Genomic DNA, 27,058 nt, shown 5'->3' with positions numbered 1-27,058 from the left:
TACAAGCTGGGCTGACTGATCAGAACCATGAACATGGAGAGCTGGAAAGTTACAGGTCCACAGCAAAATCACCCTGGGCTACCTTCGGGTTGTCAACATTAGCGCTGTCAGGTAAAATCCTCTTGGGAATGAGGAAACAGACCTCTTACCTCTACCAGCTCAAAAGCTGAGTATCTATCTATCATCTATTTATCTATCTGTCTGTCTATCTATCTATCTATCTATCTATCTATCTATCTATCTATCTATCTATCATCTATCTATCTATCTATCTATCATCTATCTATCAATCATCTATCTATCTACCTATCTATCTATCTATCTAGTATATATCCTATTTATCTATCTAATAAATATTTATTTTATTTTTTGAGACAGTCTCTCTGTCTCTCTCTCTCTCTCTCTCTCACACACACACACACACACACACACACACATACATATATATGTATAGTATTGAGTGTCCTGAAACTTGCTCTGTAGATCAAGCTGACCTTGAACTCACAAAGATCTGCCTCCCTCTGCCTTCCATGTGTTGGTATTAAAGGTGTGTGCCACTCTGCCCAACACAAAGAGGCAAAGGGAATTTCAAGATTATCAGTCATTACTAAAAAACTTGTTTTCTAAAAGCTTTGGATATATGAGCACTTTTTTTCTCTATATAGTTCCAGAATTCTATGTTTTCAGTGTTGTCTTTGTTCTGTTCCTAAAGATTTAGTAAATACATTACTTTAATTTTCTTTGATTACAAGTGAAACTGTGCTTTGCTTGTCTCTGAGTTTGCATAGGTGCAGCTGTTTGTGTGTGTGTGTGTGTGTGTGTGTGTGTGTGTGTGTGTTAGAGTCTCTCAGTGGCCTGAACACCATCAAATGGTGTAGACTGGCTGGCTGCAGAGTCTCGGGGACCTGCCCAGCTATACTCTTTGGCACTGGGTGATTAGAAGTGTACACTAGCATGTCTGAGTTACGCAAGTTCTGGAGACTAAACTCAGGTTTTCTTACTTCCAGGCGAGCACTTTATGGGCTGGGCTACCTTCAAGGCCCCAGAAACTCAATGCTTTTACAGTGCATTTCCTTTTTAATGTGTTAGCTCCTCTTTTCCTCTTTCACCTGTGGACTTTTTTATTTTCTTTTTGGAAACTCGAGAAAAATTTTCTCCCAGTTAAACATAGCATAATTTTTCCCTAGTTAATAATTAGCAAGAAATGTGCACCGTGACAAAAAAGTCTCTGCATTTCAGACATAGATTAGCAAGGTTACTTTTTAACAGCCGTAAGGTCAAAGAGTACGATAAAAAAGTTGATTTTGCCACAGTCACATTATCTCCTGTATGTGGCTTCTTTTTGCTTGAACATGAAACACATAAAATTTATAGGCTTTATTTTTTTCTTGTTCTCTTTGACTGAATCCCTAGTCCTACCCACAAAGCCTCAGGATGTAGGTAAGGAATTATCTTGTATATCATTAGGGAATGACTAAATTGGGGGAAATACTTTTCCTTAGCTTTTTAAATTTTTAATTACTTGTGGTTTTAGTTTTTTCTCTCTTTTCTTCATTTATGTATACTGGTCAGTAATTTTAAACAACACACAGATTTTCATTTTCATTTTATATTACACAGCCTGCAGGGTGTTTGGACTCAAAAATAGACAGCAATCTATGTTGGATAGAAAGTGTCTTTATATATAATTTGGACTTCACAATATTAGTAATTTCTTGTGCCAGGTATATTTATTCTAACAGAAGAACAATAGATACAGTCAACATGTACACATACACATATACAAAAACTTATATACAATCTTTAAAAAATATTTGGCTGCCCAGCATGTCTCCCAGCTAGATGGCAAATACCTTCAGGGTATATGAGACCCTTCCTGCTCCTCCTTCTGCTCTCTGTTACACACCTACAGCAATAGACTATGCAAGGCGATGCCAGTCTGGAGGAAAGGGTGATTTTCACATTGTTTTATGTCCAAATGAGGAAACTTTGAATTTTTTTATCCAAAGGAAGGTCTTCTTAAATATTCCTGGCCAGAAAGATAGATTCCTCTATCTTGTGTACATGAATGTAATTTGCTTTTTGTCAGTCCAGAAAACATACATACATATCGAATTAAATAGCAGCTGTATGGACTGAGCAGGTTATATTTATATACCGAAAGTATATATCTATATTATATATAATGTATGTAACGCTGATTAATGTTTGTTTGAAAGAGAGCAAGAAGGGGTAAATGGGAAGATTGGGAGGGCAAATGATTTACTAATATTATAATTTCAGAAAATAAATTTAAAAAATGAATGTAATTTACACAAAACATCTACCAGATCACAGTGGTCCTGTGTCATATCCTACCAGACCACCCACGAGGTACCTGCTAGTGAGGGAAGTTACAGGCTTGATGAGATGCCAATTCTTGCGGTCCTCCTCTTCTTTCTCCACATAACAACCCATTTTAGATCCTGCTACTTTTGTCTATTTAATGGGTTTTATAACTATGTTTTCTTTCCTTTTTATTACTACCAGCAAAGTTCAGGTCCTGCTGTTTTTTTCAATAGAACAATTGCTACAGTCCCCTAATGATCTTCCAGTTATATTCCATCCAATTATTCTTCCTTCTTCCTACCTGACCAGTAGTTCCCACTACTTTCCATTTCTTGGACACTGAGGGAGGGTCCAGCACATAGGATGCTTCATTGCCTGGTGTTTAATATATAAATATGATCATATTTTTATGTCATATAAAGATCTCAGTGGGCTCCAACTGAAGCCCACATTTCTTGGTATATAATTTAAACTCCAAAAGAGACCTCATTCTTCTTATGAAATGTATTGTGTGTCTCCAAATATGTCTCGAGGTTTCTTGCTGTTGTGTTTTTGCTCACATGTTTTCTCTACATTTAAGACTGGGAATCTTACTCTCCCAGTGTGATTTTTAAAATACTTTTTCAGTCTTAATTCATGTGGCACTCCTCCTAAATTTTTTCTGGTCCTTTGCTTAAGGATTACAAAGCATTCACGATGAATATTTATATTCATCTAAATTGGGTTTCAGTCATGTGTGTGCACAGGAAACCGAGGTTCAAGAAAGGAGTCTTTATTGATCATTGTTGGTTTTTTCCTAGTGCCAAGAACAATATTTTATAAGCATTGCAAAAATGTAGTCCATGTGGACAAACATAAATATTCTGTGATTTGAGAAGGAATCTGTGATTTGGGGCAAAGCTTGCAATCACATGGCTAGCACTGAAAACTGCCCTGGCTGCCACCAGGCATATCGCCATACCTTGCTTTGATGCCCTTACTGATCCACTTATCTTCATGTGGCTCCTCTTGTGATTGATATATAAATGATAGACACATGGGAAGGAAATGGCCAACTATCACTGGGAAATCTAAAATCTGCTCAGTTTTAGTTTAACTGAAAACAATTCAATGTATATTTCCTGAATACATACATACTCAGCTGTGATTAGGTTTCATATTTGTTGTGTGTGTATGTGTGTGACTTTTACATTCCTTATTAAACATTTAAAATATACCCACCATAAGCCTTTTATAGTTTCACACTTGAATAACTTGTAAAGCTATTTATTGGGAAAATGTTAAAATATAAGGATATGGAATAACCTAACTATTCTTGCTTTTCATATCCCTTCAAAGCTACCCAGAAATTCATCGAGGAGAACACAGCATACCTGTGAGTTGCTCTGGATTCCCTTTGGTTATGGGGCTTGCTCTACTGTTGTCTGACACATTCTAGAAAGGCAAATGCTTCTCAAAGATAATTGAATTAAATGGCAGCTGTATTAAGAGTAAATGCATTATCCATTTCTATGAGCTATTTTTAGACCCAGCTAGAAATTCTGCAGAAGATCACTGTGTGTCCTCCGTGGACTGTTGCAGGACCATCATTGCAGTTGCTCAGTATGTACAGGAAGCATCCTTTGATGAGGTGGAGATGCTGGCGAAAGTCATGACGGCTTACAGGGATAGGTGCTTGGCTGATGGGACACTTCCAGAGTGTTCAAAAACAGCAGTAAGTAAACTGCGTGGGATTCTTATCCAAACGAGATCTGAGAATGGTGCTCTAGACACATAGCATTTCCTGTGTAGTGGTGTGTGGCGTACAACAGCTAGGAGAAGTGAGCGGAACAGCCCCAATGCAGAGAACAAACAAAAGTGACATTATCACATTGGATGCTTGAAACACTCAAGAGAAATGACTGGGCCAGACGTTCTGAAAATGTCTTGCGGGAGTTACCGATTGGGGTTTTGCAGGACATCAGAGCTTCCACTTCACGAATGAGCATCTGGCTTCTCATCCCACTGCGGGCATTTTTATATCATGGGATGAACAATGATAACCTCTATGAGAAAGAGCACCGTATAGTTAATATTCTCAGGTATTTGTGGTCTCCTTTCTCCCTGTCACAGAATTAGGTAGCTAGCCTGTCCGAGACAGGGAATTTTAGAGGACACTTGAAATAAATATACTTGAATCTGAGACAAGGGAGAACCTCCTCATTCCCAGAGACCACTTTCAACAAGCATAAGGAACACGTGGTGATTTGCCAACATGATGTCTATTTTAGAACTGAAATGTAAGCATTAAAGAAATAGGACCAGGAGAGGATGCTTGCTGCAGGATGAAGTTTCTTAAAGTGTGGGATGATCGCCCAAGGCCATAGATAAAACCATTCTGTAAATAATCGTGGAAACGATAACATTTACCCCAAAGATAGCGCTGTCCTTTGTGTCCCCTGAGCCTCCTCAGGAGGTGGAAGAACTTTGCCATGACAGAACGTTTTCTTCTCCTTTGCTGTGCAGAATGAGGTCATCCAGGACATGATTTGTGCTGCAGAAGGACTGCCACAGAAGTACAACTGTTCTCACTGCTGCGGTAAAACTAGCGGTGCAAGGAGCCTCTGTTTCCTCTACAACAAGAGAGCGAACACAAGCTTTCTGCCCCCTTTCCCTACTCTGGATCCAGAAGAGAAATGCCAAGCTTACAAAAACAACAGTGGATCTTTTCTGAATCTGTAAGTTTAATTTTGGTATCAAAAGGATTTGTAGTATTGTTCTTGTTATCTATTTTTTTTTTAGTTTTAAATTTTTGTTTTCCAACCATCTTCTGCTTTTCTCTGTTTTTGCATGTCTGGATTCATTGAGGAATAGACTAATTCATGAGGTCATTATTCAATGTTTATTGTGTACTCAGTGAGACTGTAGCCATAGACCCTGTTCTTAAGACTCTTACATTAGCGCCCTCAATCCTCAGATGTGATGACCCTCATAATAGCTCAGACACATGAGGATGGAAGTGTTTTCTTTCCAAGGGCAGTTGTACGTTTTACCTTGGGAAGACTTAAAATATTGAACATCAGCCTCAAATTTCTTTGCAATAATGATTGCAGAAGGAAAGATTTTTTTTTTGTAAAGTTATTGTGCTTTGAAACAACCACAAGTTTGTTTGAATTTAAGGAGATATGGTCCTTGAATCCTGGGTGTGGTGTGTTTAGATATTGTTCTTTAATATGGATAGGGAGGCAGGTTTCCTATGTCAGAGGGAGGGAGGAGAGGAGAATACACACAGCTCAGTGCTCAGGATGAGAACTGCCCAAGTCTTCCTTAAGTTGGAGTTAGCAGCTGCAAGGCTGAGGGCTGGAAACGGCTGGTTCTGGTGCTCGGTCATACTGCTTTTCACCGAACTTTCCAGCAATAGTTGGCCTTTCTTAACCTTCCCTTCATTTTTACGACTTATTTTTCTCACCTTCTTCTTCCCACCCCTTCCTTTTCCTTGTCAATCATCCTTCTCCTTCTCCCTCCCCCTTCTCTCTTTAAAAACCATTGTGTTTTATAGCTATATGTATGAGGTTGCCAGGAGAAACCCCTTTGTCTTCTCCCCTGTTCTTCTAACTGTGGCTGCTCGGTTTGAGGAGGCGGCGGCCACGTGTTGTGAGGAGCAAGAGAAAGCCACCTGCTTTCAGGCCAAGGTGGGTACCACACTTGTTTCATCAAGGGGATGAAAATGACCAATGCCATAGCTCCAGATCTTTACTTAAAATTAAACACTACAAAAGTATGTCTGCCATATTCAATGTTATCTTACCACACTCACTGACGGTAAGTTCATTGGTCACCCACTGATAGAGTGCACCATTTACCCGAAACCTATGAAAGACTTTCACCGATTGCCAGGGTCCCACTTTGGGTTTTGTTTTCCTTATAAACTGGAAGAAAGTCCAAGTGAGGGAATGCCCAGGGTAAATGCTGACATGATGCCTCCTGTCCATGACAAACTTTCTTTTGGCTTTAATCACAAGATAGAATCATGTTAGTAGTGGCAGCCATGTTCAGGGGACAGGCTGCAACGAGCCTTCTCTTACCAAGTACAATGTTGTCATCAGGAACACTAGCTCTTTACTTTTAATGTGCCATTAAAATCCACATTTTAAGATACACATTTCTCTCAACACAGAAATTTACTAAGATAAAATTCCAGGTGTTTTCTGTAGCTGGACATTTTTTGGAGTTGTTGATTTATGTGTAATTAGAAACTATGAAAAGAGTGAGATTTGGGTCTAATTTCAACAGAATTTTCTTTATCTTTCAGGCAACTCCTATCACACAATATTTAAAAGCATCCGCTTCTTACCAAAGAAATGTTTGTGGAGCCCTTAGAAAATTTGGACCCAAAGTCTTAAACTCTATGTGAGTTTCGTACTGTGTCTCTTATATTTCTTGCTTGTGGCACACACTTTTTGGTTGTTGTTGTTTCTGTTAAATAGCTGATGATTTTTTGTGGTCTTCCTGTGTCTTAAGGTTTTGGGAATGATGAGCCTACATGGATAGCTCAAAACAAGGTCTTTAAGGCAAGATGGGAAAAGACATAGGGTTGAGAGGATGCCAAGGGAAAGGAAGTTGTTCTGAGATGCGTTTTGGATAGTGTGTGTGTGCGATGTTTTTTGTATGACTGCCATCAGTTCACATGCTACAGTGTGTGTGATATTTTTTCTATATCTGCCATCAGCTCACATGGTATGTTTGACTGTAATAAATATGGGACAGAGACTTTCTCAGGTCATTTATAGTTGGAATCTAGAATTAGGGGTGGAGGTGGCAAAATGCCCAGCCTTCATTCAACTTGCCAAGTGACCATGTAGACTATAACAATACCATCAGCTATTTGATAAAAGCATCTGTGCAAAAATCATGATATCAATTGTCTTTGATACTTAATACAGTTTGTGTTACATAAGAAAGAACCTTCTTCTTCTTCTTCTTCTTCATCTGTTGGCTATCAAATGATCTTAGTGGCCTATCAATGATCTTTCCAGAAACACTGCTGCATTCAGTAAAAAATTCCCCAAGATTGGATTTAAGGACCTTACTTCTATCTTAGAAGATGTTTCTTCCATGTATGATGGGTGCTGTGAAGGGGATGTTGTGCAGTGTGTCCGAAGCCAGGTAAATTTCTCTCAAAGAAAGCAAGAAACTGATTGTAATAGTTATTTTTAACTTTATATTCTAATTATCACATGAAATTGCTCATAGCTATGACATTCAGTGCAATATTGTGATACATCTATGTGTACAATGTATCCTGATCAACTCAGGTGTTATCAGTCTGTCCTTTCTTTATGTTTAGAGACGTCAAGGCTCCTCTCTTCTAGTTCTTCATAAAACACGCAATGGACAACTATGGGCAGGGACTGTACTAGGTTAGAACTGCTGTTATCTGTCTGCCCTATCTCTTCATGCCCATTAATAATTATTCTCTTTTACATCACAAGCCCTCAGTAAATCTTAGAAAATGGCATTATTGTTTTTTTAAAAGTTGGTTTATTTGGTTTCCTAATGTCTATTTATTTATTTATTTATTTATTTATTTATTTTTGGTTTTTCGAGGCAAGGTTTCCCTGTAGTTTCTAGAGCCTGTCCTGGAACTAGCTCTTGTAGACCAGGCTGGCCTCGAACTCAGAGATCTGCCTGCCTCTGCCTCCCGAGTGCTGGGATTAAAGGTGTGGGCCACCACCGCCCGGCCTCCTAATGTCTTTTTAAGTAATTTCAAATAATCTTCTTTCCTCCATCCATCCCTTCCTTTCTTTCTAATTGAGAAATAAATATTGTATACATTGACATACATATATTTTGTGGGAAGAGTACATTCAACTTACTTCCCTGGCAATTTTCAAGTCTACCAACTACAGTCTACAATAGAATTTCTGAGATTATTTCTCCTATAGATCCAGAATTTTGTCTTTGACCAACATCTCCCCAATTCTTGCACCCACTCTTTTGTAGGAGGCTACTTGTTCGTTCCCAGCTGCCCAGACTCAAAATAACCACAAAGAAACTGTATTAATTGAATCACTGCTTAGCCTGGTAGCTATAGCTTCTAATCAATTAGCTCTTACATGTTAATTTAACCCATTTCTATTAATGTGTATATTACCACGAGGCTGTGGCTTACTGGGTAAAGTTTTGGTGTCTGTCTCTGGTGTGGCTACATGGTTTCTCCTTGACTCTGTCTCCTTTCTCCCAGCATTCAGTTTAGTTTTCCCCACCTAGCTCTGCTCTATCTTATCACAGGCCCAAAACAGCTTCTTTATTAACCAATGGTATTCACAGCATGCAGAGGGGAATCCCACATCACCACCCCAACATCTGGTACCCCTTAAAGTGTATTTTAAAGGAATATACCAGTAAACATATTGCTGCAGGGTTGGAATTGTTCACACACTTTAAAGGCAAAATAATCTCATTAAAAATACACAGATTTAAAGTGTGTGCCCTGGGGCTTAAACACATGTTTTCATGCTTCCAAAGAGAGTGCTTGATCACTGAGCCATCTCTCTAGCCCTCCGGCTGAAGTGTAACTCCCCACCTCCTCCTTCTCAGGGAAGGTGCATAAGGACTCAGTTGTCTTTAAGGGGCTGGCCACTGGGAGTTTGACAAGGATCCAGTGGGCTATTTTATTCCCCCCCTTTTTTTGTGGGGGAAACAAGGGTGGGAAGGTGTGCATTGTATGGAATTCCCAAATAATCAATAAAAATATTGTTAGAAAAAAAATTTAAAAACTAAAACAAAACCTACAAATTTCTTCCTAGTTAAAATTAAGCTTTGTTGTGAAGGCTTTAATTATTTAAATAATTTCAATCTTAGGATTTGGGAAATATCTGCTTTAAATTAAGCAGGGGACAGAAAATGTCCTCTCAAATTATTTTATTCTCAAATGTAACCCAATTAAAGAGATGTCACTCGTAATTTATTTTTGTAGCATTTGGTTGTTTATGGAAATGTGGGTTTAATAATGTTAAATCTAATATACTAAATTAGTATAATAATTTAAATTTTTATGGCTTGTTGTTGAAATTAAGGGATCATATTGTATTTCAAATTTCCTCCTCTTTAATGTCTTTATGGAGAAATGGAAGAAATTAAATTGTCATTCACTGAAAATAGAAATAAATTCTCAGGAACTTAAAATGTGCTTTGCCTAGGACAATACTGGCTTCAGATGAGATATGAACACTGGAAATGCGGTATCAGTTCCTATTTCATTCTCACCTTGGCCTTGGAACTCATCTTGTCCTTTGTCCTCGGTGTCCACCGGAAGCTTCCAGATAGGGGGATATATTGAGTTCAATCAGGAGACCTGAAGTGCCCAGAGAGTGTGGGATAGTTTGAAGGTGCAGGGGGTCTGGAGAGGGGATTGGGAGCCATCGGCTTTGCAAAATAGTCCTGTGTGACTAAGACAACCGTCCTCGTTCCCTTGCCACCAAGCCTTACGTAGAGCTAAGAGCAGTTATGAAAGGAGAAGACAGGGCTCCTCTTATATACATTTGATTATTTGAACAGCCTCAAATTTATAGTAGCCATATGGAAAGGATTACATGAATAAGAAAGCTTCTTCTATTTGAGAAGTCTTCACTTGGTAGTTTCTGTAAAGCTAACTTTCTGATCAATCCTTTTCTCAGACAATATAGTTTGGTCACGTTCTTTCCCTTCCCCCAGCTCGATCTTCACCACCTCCTGACCCATCCAAATTTATGTTCTTTATCTCTCTCAGAAAAAACAAAAACAAACAAACAAAACAAGCCAAAAGGCAATACCAAGACAAAATAAAAGGCACACACACTGATATATACACACCTACCCATATACACATGGATACACATATGCACACATGCACACACACATGCATACACACATGCACGCACATGTGCATGAACACATTCACACAATGCATGTACGCACATACATGCACACATGCATGCACACATGCACACACATGCATGCACACATGGAGTTCGTTTTGTGTTGACTATCAGTTGCTCCTGAGCACGGGGCCTGCTCTGGAGTGTGATTGATTCACCCGGTGACACTTCACTGGAGAAAACTGATTTTCTCTCTCCCAGAAAGTATGAATTGCAAAAGCTTTTTGGTTAGGGCTGGGACTTTGTGCTCCTTTTCCCCTCCAGGATCTGGAAGACCCTGTTTTCTTGGAGTCATTTACCACCTCTGGCTCTTACAGTTTTTCTATTTCCTCTTCCACACAGAGCCATAAACCTTGAGAGGAAGGATCTGATAAGGACATCCCATTCATGAGCCAGTGTCCCAAAGTCTTCCACTCTCTGCATGTTGGCCAGTAGGGAGTTTGTGTTATTTGCCAACTATTGCAAGAAGGAGATTCTCTGATGAGGGCTGACTATGGTTTACTGACCTATGGGTATAACAACATGCCATTAAAAGTCATTTCAATGCTATATTCATTTTTACCAAAACAAATATAGTTGCAGGTTTTCCTCTAGGCTAATGGCTTGTCTAGTCTCAGGTTCTTGGTCACATTATTTCTATTTTAATGGGTAAAGCTTGCCTGAAGATCAGAGTGCAACGCTAGCCACACTAGTCAGCCATACCTGTCAGGCAGTGGTGGCACACACCCTTAATCCCAGCAGCCACACTAGTTAGCCACAGAGGCCAGGTGGTGGGAGTGCACGCCTTTAATCCCAGAACTAGAGAGGAATATAAGGTAGGATGAGATAGGAACTCACTCTCTTTTTCAGTCTGAAGCTTTTGTAGAGGTAAGAGCTCCCTAGTGTCTTGGCTGCTTTGCTTTTCTGATCTTCAGCTTGAGCTCCAATATCTGTCTCTGTGTTTTTATTATTGGTGATACAGGTCACTTTAGTAGCATCAAGTATGGGTTCCGTCTCATGGAGGGGGCCTTAAATCCAATAAAAAGTGGTTGGTTGCTCGCATATCATCTGTGCCACTGTTGTACCAGTGTATCCTGCAGTCAGGTGACTTCTGTAGTTACGGGCTTCGTAACTGGGTGATATTGATGAAAACTTTTCTCTCTTGGTAGACCTCACAGTACCTTCCAGCACCATGAATGCCAGTCAGGAGGGGTGAATCCAGCTGGGCACTAGCTAGATTTTGCCATGATCAATGACAGAAGTAAATGGTCATGGAAAGCAACTCACAGAACTGACAACAGCCTAGGTTTGGGGGAGATCTTTGGAACACCTTTGGCCAACAACTCAACAAGATGTAACTTGTTCATGTTACTGGGTTTTACTTGTTAGCCTAAGATGTCTAGTTGGGGCATTTTCTCCCTTGTTGTATGGTAGCCCCATTTAAATCCCTTTCTTTCCTGTATGAATTTTAGGATGCTTCTGTAGTAGTTGGTGTCACATGGCTTTTTCAATAGGTCTTTAGTGTTAGTTGTCCCTCCCCATATTCCTTCCTTTCTGTCATCTTTCTTTTTCTGCCCTTCACCCTCCTCCTCATTTCATCCTCCTATTCTAGTTTCTTCTTTGCCCCTTCATAAGACTATAGTCTATTTGCCTTTCCTTCAAAGATCCCTTCCTTCCTTAAAAGAATTATTGTGTGTGTATGTGTGTGTGTGTGAGAGAGAGTGTGCATGCATGCATGCATGGGTACCACATTTGTGCAAGTGCTTACATAACCCAGGGGGCTTTAGATCCTCTGAAACTGGAGTTATAGGCAGCTATGAGCCACCATGTGGTTGCTAGGAACAAAACCTGGGTCCTCTACAAGATCAGTCCATGTTCTTAACCTCTGATCTAGCCCTCTAGTCCCCATACCAATATTTCATTCACTTACCAAATATTTGTGGGTTTTGCCACATCCTTGGAAAGATAGTTTTAGTCCCCAAGAGAACTGGATTAGATGAGATGCGTTGCTATGCCCTCAGTGGCCATCACAGAAAGCACAACACAGCTCTCATGGGGTACAGCAATATTAGAAGATAAGGTACCAGTGAGACCAATGAGCTTTCAGTGGGTAAAGATACTTGCTTTTAAGGCCGAGAACCTGAGTTTGGTCCCCAGGACCCATATGGTGGAAAGAACCAATGTCTACAAGTTGTCCTCTGACTTCTATGTGTGTGCCATGACAGGCATGTGTGCCCACATCCTTAGGACTAAGTAGATAAATACAGTAATTTTAAAGACGTAAAGATTTCAATATATCAGAGAAGTAGGGAGAAAGTACTTACTAATACTTACCAATGAATGTAAGTTTAGATAGAGCCCCCCCCACCACTTTTTTATGATTATATGACCTAAAATCCTAAGGGAAGAAAAGTGTTGCACTAATGTGAAACTTCATAAATATTAAGCCAGTGTGGAATTTACATGAATATTCTTTATCTAATCAGTTGATGGATGGGTGCTGCTGTTGCATTCATGATTGGTTCTGTTAATAGGGTGGGTACTAATGTGATGTTTAGAGTTGGCTTTCTAAACAGCCATTCTTTTATGAAGAAGAAGCCAGTCTGGAAGAAAATCTGAGTGTCAAAACTTCTCTTGTCCTTATTCGATGCAGAGCCAGGTGATGAAACATATTTGTTCAAAACAAGATTTCATCTCGAGTAAAATCAAAGAGTGCTGTGGAAAGAAAATAACAGAACGTGAAGCCTGTGTCATTAACACAAATAAAGAAGAGAAACCAGATGACTTATCTACCAGAGATCTCAGATTTACTAATGATGAAAATATATGTCAAGAACAAGATTCTAACAAGGACAGCTTCTTTACTGAGTACTATAACTCTTTATTGAAAGTTTAGAAGGCAAACAAAATTATGACATTTCTATTCTGGCTAATTTGGGTGGAGGGATTACCATGTAATTTACTGGCATCAAACAATTTATAAAGATCATGGCTTGCAATTAGTACACTTTTCAGTAAGAACAACGATGATATTGCAAGTGATGGCTAATGTTTACTGAATGCTTTATATGAGTCATGCAATAGGCTAAATATCTAAATAATTCAGACTATTCATTTTAAATCTAAAACCAAATGTAGAATAAGTACCATTGCTCCTGGTGTTTTGAATGAGCAAATTGAGAAATAAAGAAGTTAAGTGGCTTGTTCAAGTTTTACAGGTAAAACCAACAGAGCAAGGAACTGACCCCAGGTTTCTGGTCTTAGGAAGTCATAGGCCTGACTGTTCAGCAATGTCACCCCACAGTTCCTAAGGGGAAGATTAGTGGAGTGTAAGCCACAGGACTAAATCTGAATCTTATTTGTCACCAGGACAAGTTAAACTATCTACTTTGTTTTCTGTATTATTGATTTTTAAAGTCACTGCAAAGTGGTGGTTTTCATTCTGGAATGTTCATATTTATATGTCCCTGTACTTTGTTCCTATTCATCCATTCTTCCATCGCCTTCTCCCATATCGTCTGACCTCCATTTTCTGCCCACCATCTTTCCCCACAATCCTTCTCCTTCTGCTTTTAAATCATGTGACTGTCATTGACCTCTGTTGAACTCTTCTAGTTACCTCTCTCTCTCGCTCGCTCGCTCTCTCTCTCATTCTCTATTTCTCCCTCTCTCTCTCTCTCTCTCTCTCTCTCTCACACACACACACACACACACACACACACATTTAAATCTAGATTCTGAATTGACAGAAGCACACAGCACACAATGTTTGTCCTTTTGAGTCAGGCTAATTTCTCTTACAATAATGGTCCTCAGTTCCCTCTATTCTCTTGCAAATGCCATGATTTTATTTTTTCCTTATGGATGAAGAAATGCCATTTTATATGTATCACATTTTCTTATTCATCTGCTTGTGATTCCATCTCTCAGCTATTGTGAGTAGCAAAGCAATTCAGCACAGGTGTGCACACTTCGCTGAGGCCTGACTTAGAACCCTTCAGATACAACATAGTTTTGATACAACAGTATCATGTGTTGAATTATTCTAAGAGTTGTTTTTAAATAATTACAACAATTCTATCCTCCTCTCTGACAAGGAAAGAATGTTAGTCTGCAGTGTAATACAGAAATAATTTGTGTAAAATGTTCTATGAACAAATTAAATTCAAGATTTAGCTTTGACAACAGACACAGTATTAGATCTTACTAGATTCACTGAAAGCAGAGTTGGGTCTTTTGTTCTTTCTGTGAGTTCTAACATAATAAATGTTTTGCACAGGTTTCTTCATGAATACTCCAGGAGACATACTGACTTTTCTACAGCAGAGCTTCTAAGAATTGCTAAAGTGTACAAGAATCTCCTGGAAGATTGCTGCAGCAGAGAAAACCCAGCAAGTTGCTACCGGGATGCGGTAGGTCCCGTTGATGTAGATTCAAAGAACCAAAAATAACAATCATTTTTTATTAAAACTTTCAGATTATAATTGTACAGTACATATACAATATATGTACTGTACAAATATATTATTAATATAATATTATGCTAAATATTTTTTCATATTCTTTCCCTATATTTGTATATGTCTTAAAAAATAATATCAAAAAAGTACATTTCTTGGAAAAATGTTTGGCCATATTAGTGTAACAGGAAACTTTCCATTTTATATTACACGGTGCTATATTTGTTTCCTATTGTGGCCACACAGCTAGCGTCTTAAACAACAGAGATTAATTCTTCTGCCCAGAATGTCAGTGTGGGAAATAGCAGTGTGGGGCTCAACTCAAGTGATAAAGTGGCTGTGTTCCCTGCACAGGTCCCAGGGAGCAGTACCTCCCAGCTCCTAGCATAGAAAACCTTTCCCTCCCTAAGCTTGGCGCTCTGTTGTAATGGTGTGCAGTCACTGTCTCGCCTGCTCTCCTATGGTGTGTGGGCCCTGGGCATGTTTGGAGTATGTCTGCAGTTCTGTACATGATGGGAATCTAGTCTACACATTTCCTTGAATACTTGTAGGATAGAGCATCAGTTGAGGGGGTAATGGGGTCAAAATATGGACACTTTTAAAACCATTTGACACAAACTACTGTTAACTTCTAGAAGGTTTTTTTTTGCCCGAGTTGAGTCCCAGAGCAGTGCTTGAGTGTTTGCTTCAACATCGCATTTGCCAACATTTCACATGCAAATCAGACTTCATAGATTCATGTGCAAAAAGTGGATATATTTTAGGTATTTGCTTGATTTTTAAAATTATATAAAAAATTTCCTATACAAAAAAGTGGCTATGATCAAAAGTTTATGAAATTCTCAGCTAAAAAAATCTCGTATAAGTTTTGATATATTATTTTAAATTTTATATAAAAAATTGTTTATGTTTCTTGTTTTCATTTTGAAAGGAATAACTTTCCATTTCTCTTCATATACTTATAAAATATAACTCAATATATTAAAGAAGTATCTGGCAATTTTTCACAATTTCTTTGTTATATACTACTTTTGCTTTATTTTATATTTTTCTTCCACATACTGTGAAAATCAGTGTATAATCATTTAAATTTAGGCAATGTAATAAGAAAAAAGTTTTTTAAAATTGTCCTTTATGCTCTGACACCATCATTAACAAGCTATTCTGATGCTCCTCTGAGGATGAATCATGGTACTAGGAAATTCTTACTTTTCAATGGAGACACATTTGTCTCTCTAAGTCCATGGGTTGCAATGCGGTTCTCTCTCATACCCCCATGAAAATGTTCAATTTATGCCGTGACAAAAAAAAAATGTCCATATAATTGAAGACAACTATGGGAGGTTTTAAACGCTAAACCTAGATGACAGGAAAAGACACAAATGAAGATAAAGACACGTACAATCTTCAACAGCAAAGCTGATTAGCTGGGTCACCCTCGGGAAGCTGATTAAGTCCACAAAGCTCCATTCCTTTACTAACGACGCAGAGAACAGCTTCCCTCGCTGTTCCTAGATAGTAATCAAGAACAGATATTGTCAAGATAAAATTCAAATTTTGCCTTGTAATTTCTAAATCTCTAAAAAGGATGACATATTTGAACCATTTATCTATGATTGAATAGTTAAAATTCTTTCTGTTTGATGAAAAGTACATAGTAATTAGAGTTTGGATGTAATCTGGAAACAAGCTGACCTGCCACTCGGTCCAGTTTTAGATGAAATGCTTGCAATGATGATTGCTTTTAATTTCCAGGAGCATAAATTCAATGAGACGACTAAGAAAAGCTTTGCAATGGTTCAACAAGAATGCAAACACTTCCAGGAGCTGGATAAGGACGCCTTGAAACTCCAGTAGGTTGTCTGCATCACTGGGTTAACACTTGTGACCGGGAGCAAATAATCTTTTCAATATAGAATATTTGGTCAGTCCTTCAGTTATGCCAACTCATCAACTCCGAGAAGGAACAAGAACATAAAACTCAAGAATTCACACTGAGTCTTTATGTGAGTCCTTGACCAGAAAGGAGGCCACAAATGAAAGAAATATTAGATTCTAGACAGAATGTTCTTGTAACGCTTTAGTATCTGTGAACTTAGGTTTCTCCCCTCCAAATCAGGATTCTTGGATTCTGTCCTGTGTGAGAGGAGAATGATAAAACTTCAGGTGGCTACTGTTTTCTGGGAAAGCAATGATTAGCTTGGAATAGCGAAATTATCAGTGGATATTTTTAGCATTGTAATATTTACCCTTTTGGTGCTTTTATGAGAATACACGAATAATATCCAGTTAATTTAGATTTAAAAATAATGACCATGCTTGTACTAAATTTGTTAAAGTTCAGCATCTTCAATTCAAGCGTTATTTTATTATTCCTGCAAAATCATTGTTAGCTGTGACGTCAACCTCAGTCCAATAAAGGATCTTAGCTGTCATTATCTTGTTCCTAACATGTCTGCCAAAAGCTCCTTTTAGATTCTTTTCCATCAACCAACCTACTTCGAGAACTTTGCTTGCTGGCCAAGGCCATTACTGCCCAGGATGGTCTACATGGCCTGGGGAATCACAATGTTTTGGTGCTGAACGTTCCTATCTCTCGTGGGTTTGGTTGATCTGGAGTGCAGTAGCTATCCAAGTAAGGACGGACAGCTGCCATCATCCAGAACAAAAAGGTGTGTTTTCTTTCAGTTACCTTGTCAAGTTCACCAAGGTAGCTCCCCAGCTCTCCGAGGAAGAACTGATCTCCCTCAGTGAGGGAATGGTGGCAGCGTTGACAACCTGCTGCACCCTGAGTGATGAGTTTTCTTGCGTTGATGACTTGGTGAGTATGGCCCATGCACCTGACTCTTCTTTTCGTAGTTTGCAGTTCTTAAAGTATAATTACATCATTGCCACCGACTCCCTTTCAAATTCATGACCTCTTTTTCTTTAGTTATTGCCGTTTAACACACACAAGGATAAATGTATAAATAAAACCTGATGAGTCTGTTCAGTGTTACTTGGATGCAATGCTTTTAGGTTTGACCACTTTTCATCAGTTAACTAATCAGGGAACTCATCCCTGGGGAAGACTAACTCTTCCTCTCTCCCCAGACGTCAACTGCCTGTAGGTCTGGAGGAGGGGCCAATGAGATTTCCCTCCCATCCACATTAACATGTCTACTGGGGTTCTGTCTATTACCTGTTCCTGTTTTTGAGACAATCTCCTGTCAAGTCTTAGCCGGCCTGGAATTTACTATTTAGACCAGGCTGCTCCCAAGTGGGGGTGAGCCTCCTGCCTCTTGGGTGCTGGGATTGCAGATCTGGTACTTGACTTTTCTTACCTGATCCTTCCTCTTGTTGATTAATATGAAATCTCTACTCTTCTCTGTTGTTTTCAAATTGTCCAAGCAAAAAAGATCACTTTCTTTTTTGGCCCACCGTTTGAATTCCTGAATATCAGAAGAGAAGGTTCTAAGATGTTTTCAAGGATTCTTTTAGTTCTTATATGCTAGGCAGGCTACCCTGTACTACATCCCAGACCAGAAACCCTACCATTTTAAATAGTGTTACAGTTTTGCACTTTGCCCCCAAAGGAAGAGTTCAGAAAAGAAATGCTGCTTTCTGCCTAGTCTTTTAGGAATGGGGTGGTGAGTACCCAGGAGGGCAATATACCCAGAAACCATGTTTGCTTGTCACTTTGAAGTGGCTGTTCTCGAGTCCCTGTACACAGTAGAAACTTTGTGTATATAACTTGAAAAAACTTGATCTGTGGGTATTTAATTGCTATAGGTTGAATTTCTGTAGTATTGCCATTTAGCCTTTCAATTCTTGCTACACAGTACAACAGCCCAGCCTCGCGAGTACCCATGTTATCCTAAGCAAGGTTGCCAGTGATTTCAGTACTACCTGTTCATCTGCCCATATGTAGTTTTTTTTTTTAAAGTATCCTTGGAGTTTTTAAATCATATCTGCATTCCACTTCTCATCGGTATAGGCAGAATTAGTTCTCGGAGATTTATGTGGCGTCAATGAAAATCGAACTATCAATCCCGCTGTGGACCACTGCTGCAGAGCTGACTTCGCCTTCAGAAGGCAGTGCTTTTTCCATCTGGAAGCAGACACCACCTATGCGCTCCCATCCGTCTCTGCGCTTATACCAGCTTTGCGTGCAGACTGGTGTCAAGCTCACAAGGAGGACGAGGACCTTCAGAGTAAGAAACACAGGTACGAACTCCCTCCCAGCCCCTTCCTGCACCCCAAAGGTATATCTGACTCAGAAACATTAACACGAAGGCTAGGCTGATCCAATTTGTGTTGTGCAACAAATCGTTTAGTCTCCTAGCCACAAAACAAAATGGCATATCTGCTACTATTGTTTATAAACAAAAATCTAGTTTTCTTCTTCTCTTATTGGAAATTTGGAGCGTCTTTCCACCAGGCTGGGATTTGGAAAGAAGGGTCAGGTAGTGAGCCAGAGAGCTACTGGACAGGTGCAAATGAAGTGGATTCTTTTTCCTTTTAGGAGAGGAAGTTGTGGATACTTAAAAATGTTATTACATTTATTTAGTAATTTGTGTATGCATGCATGCACACACGAATGGGCACATGCCACCGCACGCACCACGTACACAAGTTGAGAGGTCAGAGGACAGCTTGGAGTGGCTGATTTTTCTCCTTCCGTCCTGTGGGTCCTGGGATGGGACTCAGTTTGTCGGCCATGGTGGCAGGCACCTTTACCCAATGAGCCACTTCACCATCTCCTATGATAGGGAGTTTTGTCTTGAGAATTTCAGTGTTTTAAAACAGGAGAGATGCAAAGGGACAGGGATTTTTCCTTTTATTCTCTCAGGTACTGTTTAAATGCCAAGAATAAAGACCCATGATTTGGGATGCAGACACTTGTCTGTACCAAATGAAACAACATTAGCTGAGGAAAGGGAATTGATTTAGACATGAATCTTCTAGCAGATCTACTATGTTCAATAAGGTCCACTTTTTTTTTGTTTGTGACTATATGGTTCTCTAAGAGTCCATTCTATGAATTAGAAAGAAAGTTCCATAAGACCCTTGCAGAAATGGAATCTTTAAACTTTTACACTCATGAATTTGAACCTAGGACATGTGTGTTTCTATAACGAACACTTGGAAGAAGCAGAGTTGCACAGAGGGGTCATTGACTGATTCTGTTGGGTGTCTGTGAGCACAGGTTTATCATCAACTTAGTGAAGTGGATGCCAGAGATCACGGCTGAGGAGCGTCTGTGTGTGTTCACAAAGTTCAGTGCCGCCTGGGAGAGGTGCAGCGACGTGCAGGAGCCTGAAGCCTGCTTCCGTCCAGAGGTTTGCTGTTTTTCCACTGAAATTCCATTGGTGTTTCAAGGATGAACAAAATGGAATTTCCTACTGGTTCTTGCTCTTCTCTGTCAAGTGTAAGACCCTTGGGTTTGAGAGAAGTCACCACCAAACTCAAGTTTAGATGTCCACGGTAGGAACTCCAGTGTAAGAAAACTTGGTTCCCATCCTTGCCATCTTTTTGTGTAATTTAAACAAAAATTGCATCCGTCCTCTGTAAGTCAGGATGGTAATAGCTGTGCTAGACGTACACCATTGCTCCTAACTCCTCAACCCTCTCTTGTCATCAGTATAATGGAGTCAAAGTGACTTGCCAAGGAATTCATTACCAGCTGGGAAGGAAGAAGGGTAATGGTACTAGGTAAAGGTGGCTGTTTGCTCTTTCTGGATCTTTCCCAGGTCACTCAGTTGACAGCACATGTGGAGTTGAGAGTAAGGGAGTGGGGGAGATCAGGGTCCTGATCTCTTACTCCTGTGACTGTGGCATCTGTAGAGCCTGCCATGGGGAGAGCCTGGTACCTGAGAGTGTCAGCCCTAGCTGGTGACTCTGGGGAGCATGTGACGAAATCTCTAACTTTCTTTCTTATTATTTCTTTCCCAGCAGCTCCTGGTGTATTTCGCAGCTATGCACATTCGTGCATGCTCATGCATGCTCATGCACACACATGCACACCCACAAACACTTGCAGGCACACACCTTAGACACATATTTCATCCTGCTTGAGAGTCTTCTACTTTGCTAAGTGACTTAATCTTTGAAAACACAATAAAAAATATGGGTTTGCTAAAATATTGTTACTTTAGAGCACACTGACCTCCATGTAGCATTTGCCCAAGTGCGTCCTTAAGGGCTGTCTAGAAAGATAGATGAATTCATTTGTAGGACATAGAAAGACTTCAGTGTCTTTTCTCAAGGTTACTTGAAGAATATGTTCTCTCTGTCTTCCATCCCCCTCCCCCTTCTTGTGTGTGCATGATTTATATCTTCATTCAAAACTCAGATGAGTGTGCTTCTTGTGTGTGCATGATTTATATCTTCATTCAAAACTCAGATGAGTGTGCTTCTTGTGTGTGCATGATTTATATCTTCATTCAAAACTCAGATGAGTGTGCTTCTTGTGTGTGCATGATTTATATCTTCATTCAAAACTCAGATGAGTGTGCTTCCCTAAACCGAAACACGACTATCTCAAACTCTTCTTCCTATGATGTTCTCTCTCTTCTCTCCCCTCCCAGGGCTCAAATATTGGTAACGAAAGTGGAGCTGCTAATAAAAAAAGATAAAACACCAGAGGTAAACATTTCTATCTCAGTCAAATATTGAAGCTTAATGTGATACTTGGCTTCCATGGCTTATTCCTTCCCGTGTGTCAAACATCTGTTTCTGACTTAGTCCATACACTAAGGAGCTCACAGTAGCCAGTTCAGGTCCTCGTGTGTTTCTCTGGATGCCAATCCTTATATGCAGAGCAGGAATGCTGCATCCTTCCAGGAGTGTTCAGTTTCTGAATAACCTAAAGGCCCCCAAGTCTCTGCTTTTCTGCATTCTTTTGTCTGAATCCGAAAAGAGAGACAGTTGAGTCCTTGGAAAGGTAACCCTGGTGAGGCAGCACAGTCCTGTAATCACAGCTCTTGGGATGCTCGTACAATAGGATGGCTGCAAGTTCTAGGCTGGCCTGAGCTACACAGTGAGCTCCAGGCTAGCCAGGACTGTAGAGGGACAGCATCTCAAAGGGCTAATGTGGGGAAGGGGCAGAAAAGTGTCAACTTCTCAGGGAGGACTAGACAGACAGACTGCCACAGTAACCTTCCAAAAGTCTCCTTTGAGTGTCTCATTGAAAACTGCTGTGCTGAGGCATGGTCAGCATCTCAGCGGAGAGCTTTGTGAACAAACACATGCTTGCGATTTCAAAGAATATTCGTAAAGGATGCTCCTTTCTTATTAAATATATGACTATTGCCTGAGTTCATATTCTTTCACTGTATATTTTTTTTTCCTTTTCAGCCGGTACATGCTTACAGGTTCCCTCTCTATCCCATTACAAGGTTCAGCTCTTAAGAAGAATGGAATAGAAGATTCTATAACCCTTACTTGAATCGTGTTACTGCAAAAAGCAATAAAATGAAAGCATAATGTCACCTGTCAGACCAGTGTCATCCATCAACCTCATCACAAATTAATCAGTTGTGTTGCAGTCAGCAAAGTGATTGCTGCATGTCCTAGCTTGGTTCCTGTGACTGTGACAGACACTGATGACCGGAAGTGACTTGAGAAAGAAAAGGCTTATTTTACCTTACCTTAAAGGTCCTTCATCAAGGGAAGCTAAGGCAGGAATTAATAGAGACAGGAGCCTGGAGGCAGGAAGTAAGCACTTTTAATCCCAACCCTGGGGAGGGGACAGACACAGGCAGATCCCTTGAGTCCCCTGATTATTCAACCTGTCTTAAAGAAATTGTGGACAGATCCTAAGGAACGGTACCCGAGACTGACTTCTAGTTTCCTCATGCTTGAGTACAGAGGTGTACTTGTGTCTTATTAAATATGTGCTTTTACACACACACACACACACACACACACACACACACACACACGACTAAACAAGTCATGATTCGGTTATCTTGTCAGCATCTTGTTTACAGTGCTGAACTTGCCTTACTCTGAAGGTCAGAACTCTTCCCTGTGTGGGGAAAGAGTTTCTAGGTCCTTCTGACACCACTGAGAGAAGGAACTGGGGAGCTGAGGGCATGAACCCATGACAGCACACTGTGGGTACTGCTCACAGCCAGTCTGTGGGATGCACAGAACGCTGCTCCAAGTGCTTTCTATGAATTGCCCCATTTAGTTTTAACAAATCTCTGAGTACACAATTTAATTCCAATTATACAGAGACCTGAGGTTTGGTGAACTAATCTGCTCAATGGTACAGATAGTCAGTGACATAAAGAACCATGTAGAACAATATTGTGAATGTCACATCATAGGTACAGCCATGTGGTGTACATTAAAAACCTCTTATTCAGGACAGCAAGATGACTCTTAAAGTAAAGGCCTAATGACCCGAGTTAAATCCCTGGGACCTGGATGGCAGAAAGGAAACCACCTCTCACAAGTCGTTCTCTGACCTCCATGCACATGTGCCCGTACTTATATGTAAACACACACAATAAAAAAATACACATTAGGAAGCTTTCTGTAATCTTTTATGCAGAGAGCCTGGGGAACTTTCACACTGTCGGCAGTAGTTAGAGCATTTTCTTTGTGTCCCACACCAAAAGTTCTATCCTGCTGGAGCTGTTAATACTTAGCAGAAATGCCCGAGCATGGTTCAGAGCTTCATAGTCCTGACTCCTCTGACTTGTCTATCTGTCCTCAACGTGTTGTCTGATGCTGCTTGTTTGTTTATGGCAACCCAGATCCAAAATAGTCACACTGAAACTATATTAATTGCAACACTGCTTGGCCAATGACTCTAGTGTATTCCTAGCTAGCTTTTACATCTTAAATGAACCCATTTCTATTAATCTGTGTATTGCCACATGGTTGTCGCCTACTGGTAAGGTTCTGTTCAGCATCCAGCCTCTCTTTGGTTCCACCTACTCTCTCCTCCTCTATCTGCTTGAAATTCCCACCTCGCCCTATTCTGTGCTGCAATAGGCCCAAAGCTGTGTCTTTATTAACCAATGGTATTCATAGTATACAGAGGAGAATCCCACATCACCTCCCCTTTTCTGTTTAAATAAAAAAGAAGGCTTTATCTTTAATATACTAAAATTCCATATAACAAAACAGGTGACATGCGAGAATTATATTTATATTTACTTTACTTTTTATCATAACTAAGGAAAGCTGTATTATTACTATCTGCTCTTCAACTCCATCAGAAAGATATAATATTATCTAAGTAAACAAGAAGTGGATTGTAAGCAACTTCCAAAACTCTAGAATTGACAGAGATATCTCACTACCTGGACAGTCACCCAAAGTTCTTCTGTACCATTGGGGCATCCATCTTCAGCCTATAGGCCCATAGTATCCAGCAAACTTTTCCACTAAGCAGGGAATTTCAAAGACAGTTCCACCTATATTGGCAGTTTGTCATTCACTTTCTTCTGAGTTCTGCAGAAAGTCTGGCAGACTCTTTTATGAAGCAGGAACCTTGAAGAATCATCTCACATTTAGGCAAGTTCAACAGTCATTTCTCTGCAGGTTCTGCACGTCCAGTACATCAAGCTGTCCAGTCAAGAGCAGTTTTTTGCCCAAATGGCTAACAAACTCCATAAGGAGGCTCTTCGATGCTCATCTTCCTCTTGAAGTAATTGGTGCTGCCAGGAGCAGATGTGTCTCATTGTCACAAAAAGTCCTAAGTTCTTAAACATTTTAAATGGCCATATGCTGAAAGTCTTTGAAAGGTTTAAAGAATGCCTATCCATCTGAAATACATCTCTGTACATCTAGAAAATCTAACATGACTACAAGCTTGACTATTATAGATGATTATCTATTAACCTATATTTCTTAATTATACATTGCATTTTTAAATGAGCTAGACAAACACAATACCTTCATCAAGATCAGAAATACATATTCACATATATACATTTGCTAGAGCACTGTGATGGTTGAAGATATGTGTGTGTGTGTGTGTGGTAGTGGAAGGTGCTTCAGATTTTACTGCTACGGACTTGATGTAGTGCCTTAGACTCTATGATTTTGTGGGGGGTTTTGTTGTGTAATGTGTGTGTATGTATGTGTTTGTAAGATATGCTACCATATTAGGAATAAATGCACTTCATTATTATATTTACTTCATTCACTATACTAACTTCATTACCAGGTACATTGGCTACCAGATGATAACACTGAATTTATGAATAAATTCATAAAGCTTTTTGCTCTTTGGTTATTTACCAATAAGCATAATAAGGACATTTATTTAAACAATAAGTAGCAGATTATAAACAGGAGTGAAGAAGACATGATTGGCTAGTTCAACCCTATGCCTAATATTGGGATCAAGACTCTGCTCTGGGCCACAGATGTAAAACTTGAGTTCTGGCAGGTGCTGCCACCACGTAGACTTTTGTCACAGAGGATGTTGTACCACCAATGGAAAGTGCTGCCATGCCAGAGAACCCCCCAAAAAGTCAGGGGAGCTGTGAGATGACAGCAGAGGAGGAAGAAAGGTCTACTCTCAAGGTCTAGTTTCCGTTTGCTAGGAGAAGAGAGGATTTAGAGTCGAGGGAACCTCAAACTTGCTATGTATGCTCACACGGGACTTGCGTGACCAGTCGAATACACTTGGACTTGACGCAGGAAGAGGTCTACAACATTCTAGAGGTGCTTGGAAGCACAATAAGCCTCATGGTACAGCCGTGCTCACTAGGCACTGGGGTTGTTTTGAAATCCAGTCCTGGTCTTGGTCCTTTTGAACTCCACATGGGCAAGGTTAGGTTATTCAGTTCGCTGTGAAGATAGTGTTTATATTAAAAGGTCTTCACTGGTGAACATGGCAGAGATGTCTGCAATCCCAGCTCTCCCTTAGGAGTCTGAGGCAAGAAGACTGAATCTCGAGACAGGCAGTTAGATAACACAACCCTGTCTCCAGCAAGCAAGCAAACACAATCCCAAATTACAATTTGATTTTGTATTTGGATACCTTCCTTTTCTCAGTCTTAAAGGCCAGCATGAAAAGTTTTTTTTTTTTTTTAAACTGACTGTTTTCTGGAAAATGGCACAGAACGAGTTACATCATAATTCCCATCCTTTGACCACTGTTTAAACAAATCCTCACCACTTGTGCTTCCTGTGGTCTGAATTCCATCTACCATTGTTGTTGATGGAAGATGACAGCATCTTTCTGTGTCTTCAAGAAACTCTTAGCAATATTCAAATACTTCTGAGAGGAGTACTCTATCCTTAAATCTGGATTTTTTTTTAAAAAGGCAGAATTAATTTTGTACATCTCTGTCCCCCCTCCCAGTGTTAATTACAATCTATTGATGTGGCTGCACTACGAGGAATTCTAAGACTGGGCTGGCGTAGGCCACAGTATTAGTTAGTGATGTCTGCATGCGATGGCAGTCTGGTATTTTCATTCAAGGAATTAGCACTGGTCTAACAGTTCTCTTTCTGATAGACCCAGGAGGTTTAGAACAAGATCTTAACACTGCTGAGGACATACGGCAGAGGAGCTAGCTAGCTTGGAGTGGTGCAAAAGATCTATAATCCCAGAAATTGGGAGGCTGGGGTGGAAGACCACGTTTCTGGAGACAGCCTGGGATACATAGTAAAAACCTGTTTCGAAAACCAAACCCTAAGCCAACCAACCAACCAATCAAATATATAAAACAGAGAGAATGAACATTAAGAATATTCAGAAGGCCCCCATAAGAATGGTGACTGATCAACAGTAACTTTCTGTTGTTTAACCAAGGCTTTCTCTTCCACAGGATCTTTCATAGTCTTAACCTGGTACAACCCAAGTCTAAGTGATAACCAATTTGGTTTTGTTTTTCAGGAAAATATCTCTGTCTCCTTTGACACACACACACACACACACACACACACACACACACACACACACACACGGACAGGTTCCTCTTCAGAAAGGCAGAAAAGGGAACATGTGGGTAGCAGAATCAATTGATGGACTATATGTACGCCTTTGGAATTCCGTTTTTCTTTTCCTTTTATTTAACATAGATTTTTTTTTGTCTTTCTCAGAATATATCCTGGTTATGGTTTCCTGTACTCCACTCCTCTCAGTCTCTCCCAACCTCTCCTTCCGTCCTGGCCCACTTCCTTTCTGTCTCTCGTTAGAAAAAAAGGCTTCAAAAGGATAATAATTAAGTTTAATATGATAAATCAAAAACTAACATAAAAGAATAGGACAAAACAAACAAAGAAACGGAAGGAAAAGAACTCAAGAAAATGCACAAGAAACACAGACCCACTACTTCACATACCTAGGAATTCCATAGCAACACTAAACTAGAACCCATGATATATTCAAAGGACATGTAGGGTATAAAGAGAGACAATATATACAAATAAAATTAA

General features: G+C 39.8%; 1 protein-coding gene across 2 annotated transcripts; it reads left to right on the top strand.

Moving 5' to 3' along the window:
• The first annotated feature begins 1,287 nt into the window (after positions 1–1,287).
• Positions 1,288–22,137, top strand: Afm (afamin). Of its 2 annotated transcripts, none has more exons than XM_038323065.2 (15): positions 1,288–1,440; positions 3,667–3,703; positions 3,910–4,042; positions 4,834–5,045; positions 5,867–5,999; positions 6,620–6,717; positions 7,344–7,473; positions 12,859–13,073; positions 14,485–14,617; positions 16,421–16,518; positions 17,354–17,486; positions 18,642–18,871; positions 19,854–19,986; positions 21,235–21,292; positions 22,004–22,137. In XM_038323065.2, exons 1-14 carry the CDS (start codon positions 1,353–1,355, stop codon positions 21,280–21,282), a joined length of 1,821 nt encoding a protein of 606 aa, XP_038178993.1. In that variant the 5' UTR covers positions 1,288–1,352; the 3' UTR covers positions 21,283–21,292; positions 22,004–22,137. The 2 variants fall into 2 exon arrangements, with proteins under 2 accessions (XP_038178993.1, XP_038179001.1); XM_038323073.2 differs by having other exon boundaries at positions 1,353–1,440; positions 3,855–4,042.
• Positions 22,138–27,058: the final 4,921 nt, after the last annotated feature.

Source organism: Arvicola amphibius, chromosome 1, assembly GCF_903992535.2.
Source record: "Arvicola amphibius chromosome 1, mArvAmp1.2, whole genome shotgun sequence".
In the NCBI taxonomy this organism is placed as follows: domain Eukaryota; kingdom Metazoa; phylum Chordata; class Mammalia; order Rodentia; family Cricetidae; genus Arvicola; species Arvicola amphibius.
This window is presented reverse-complemented; position numbering and strand designations above follow the sequence as displayed.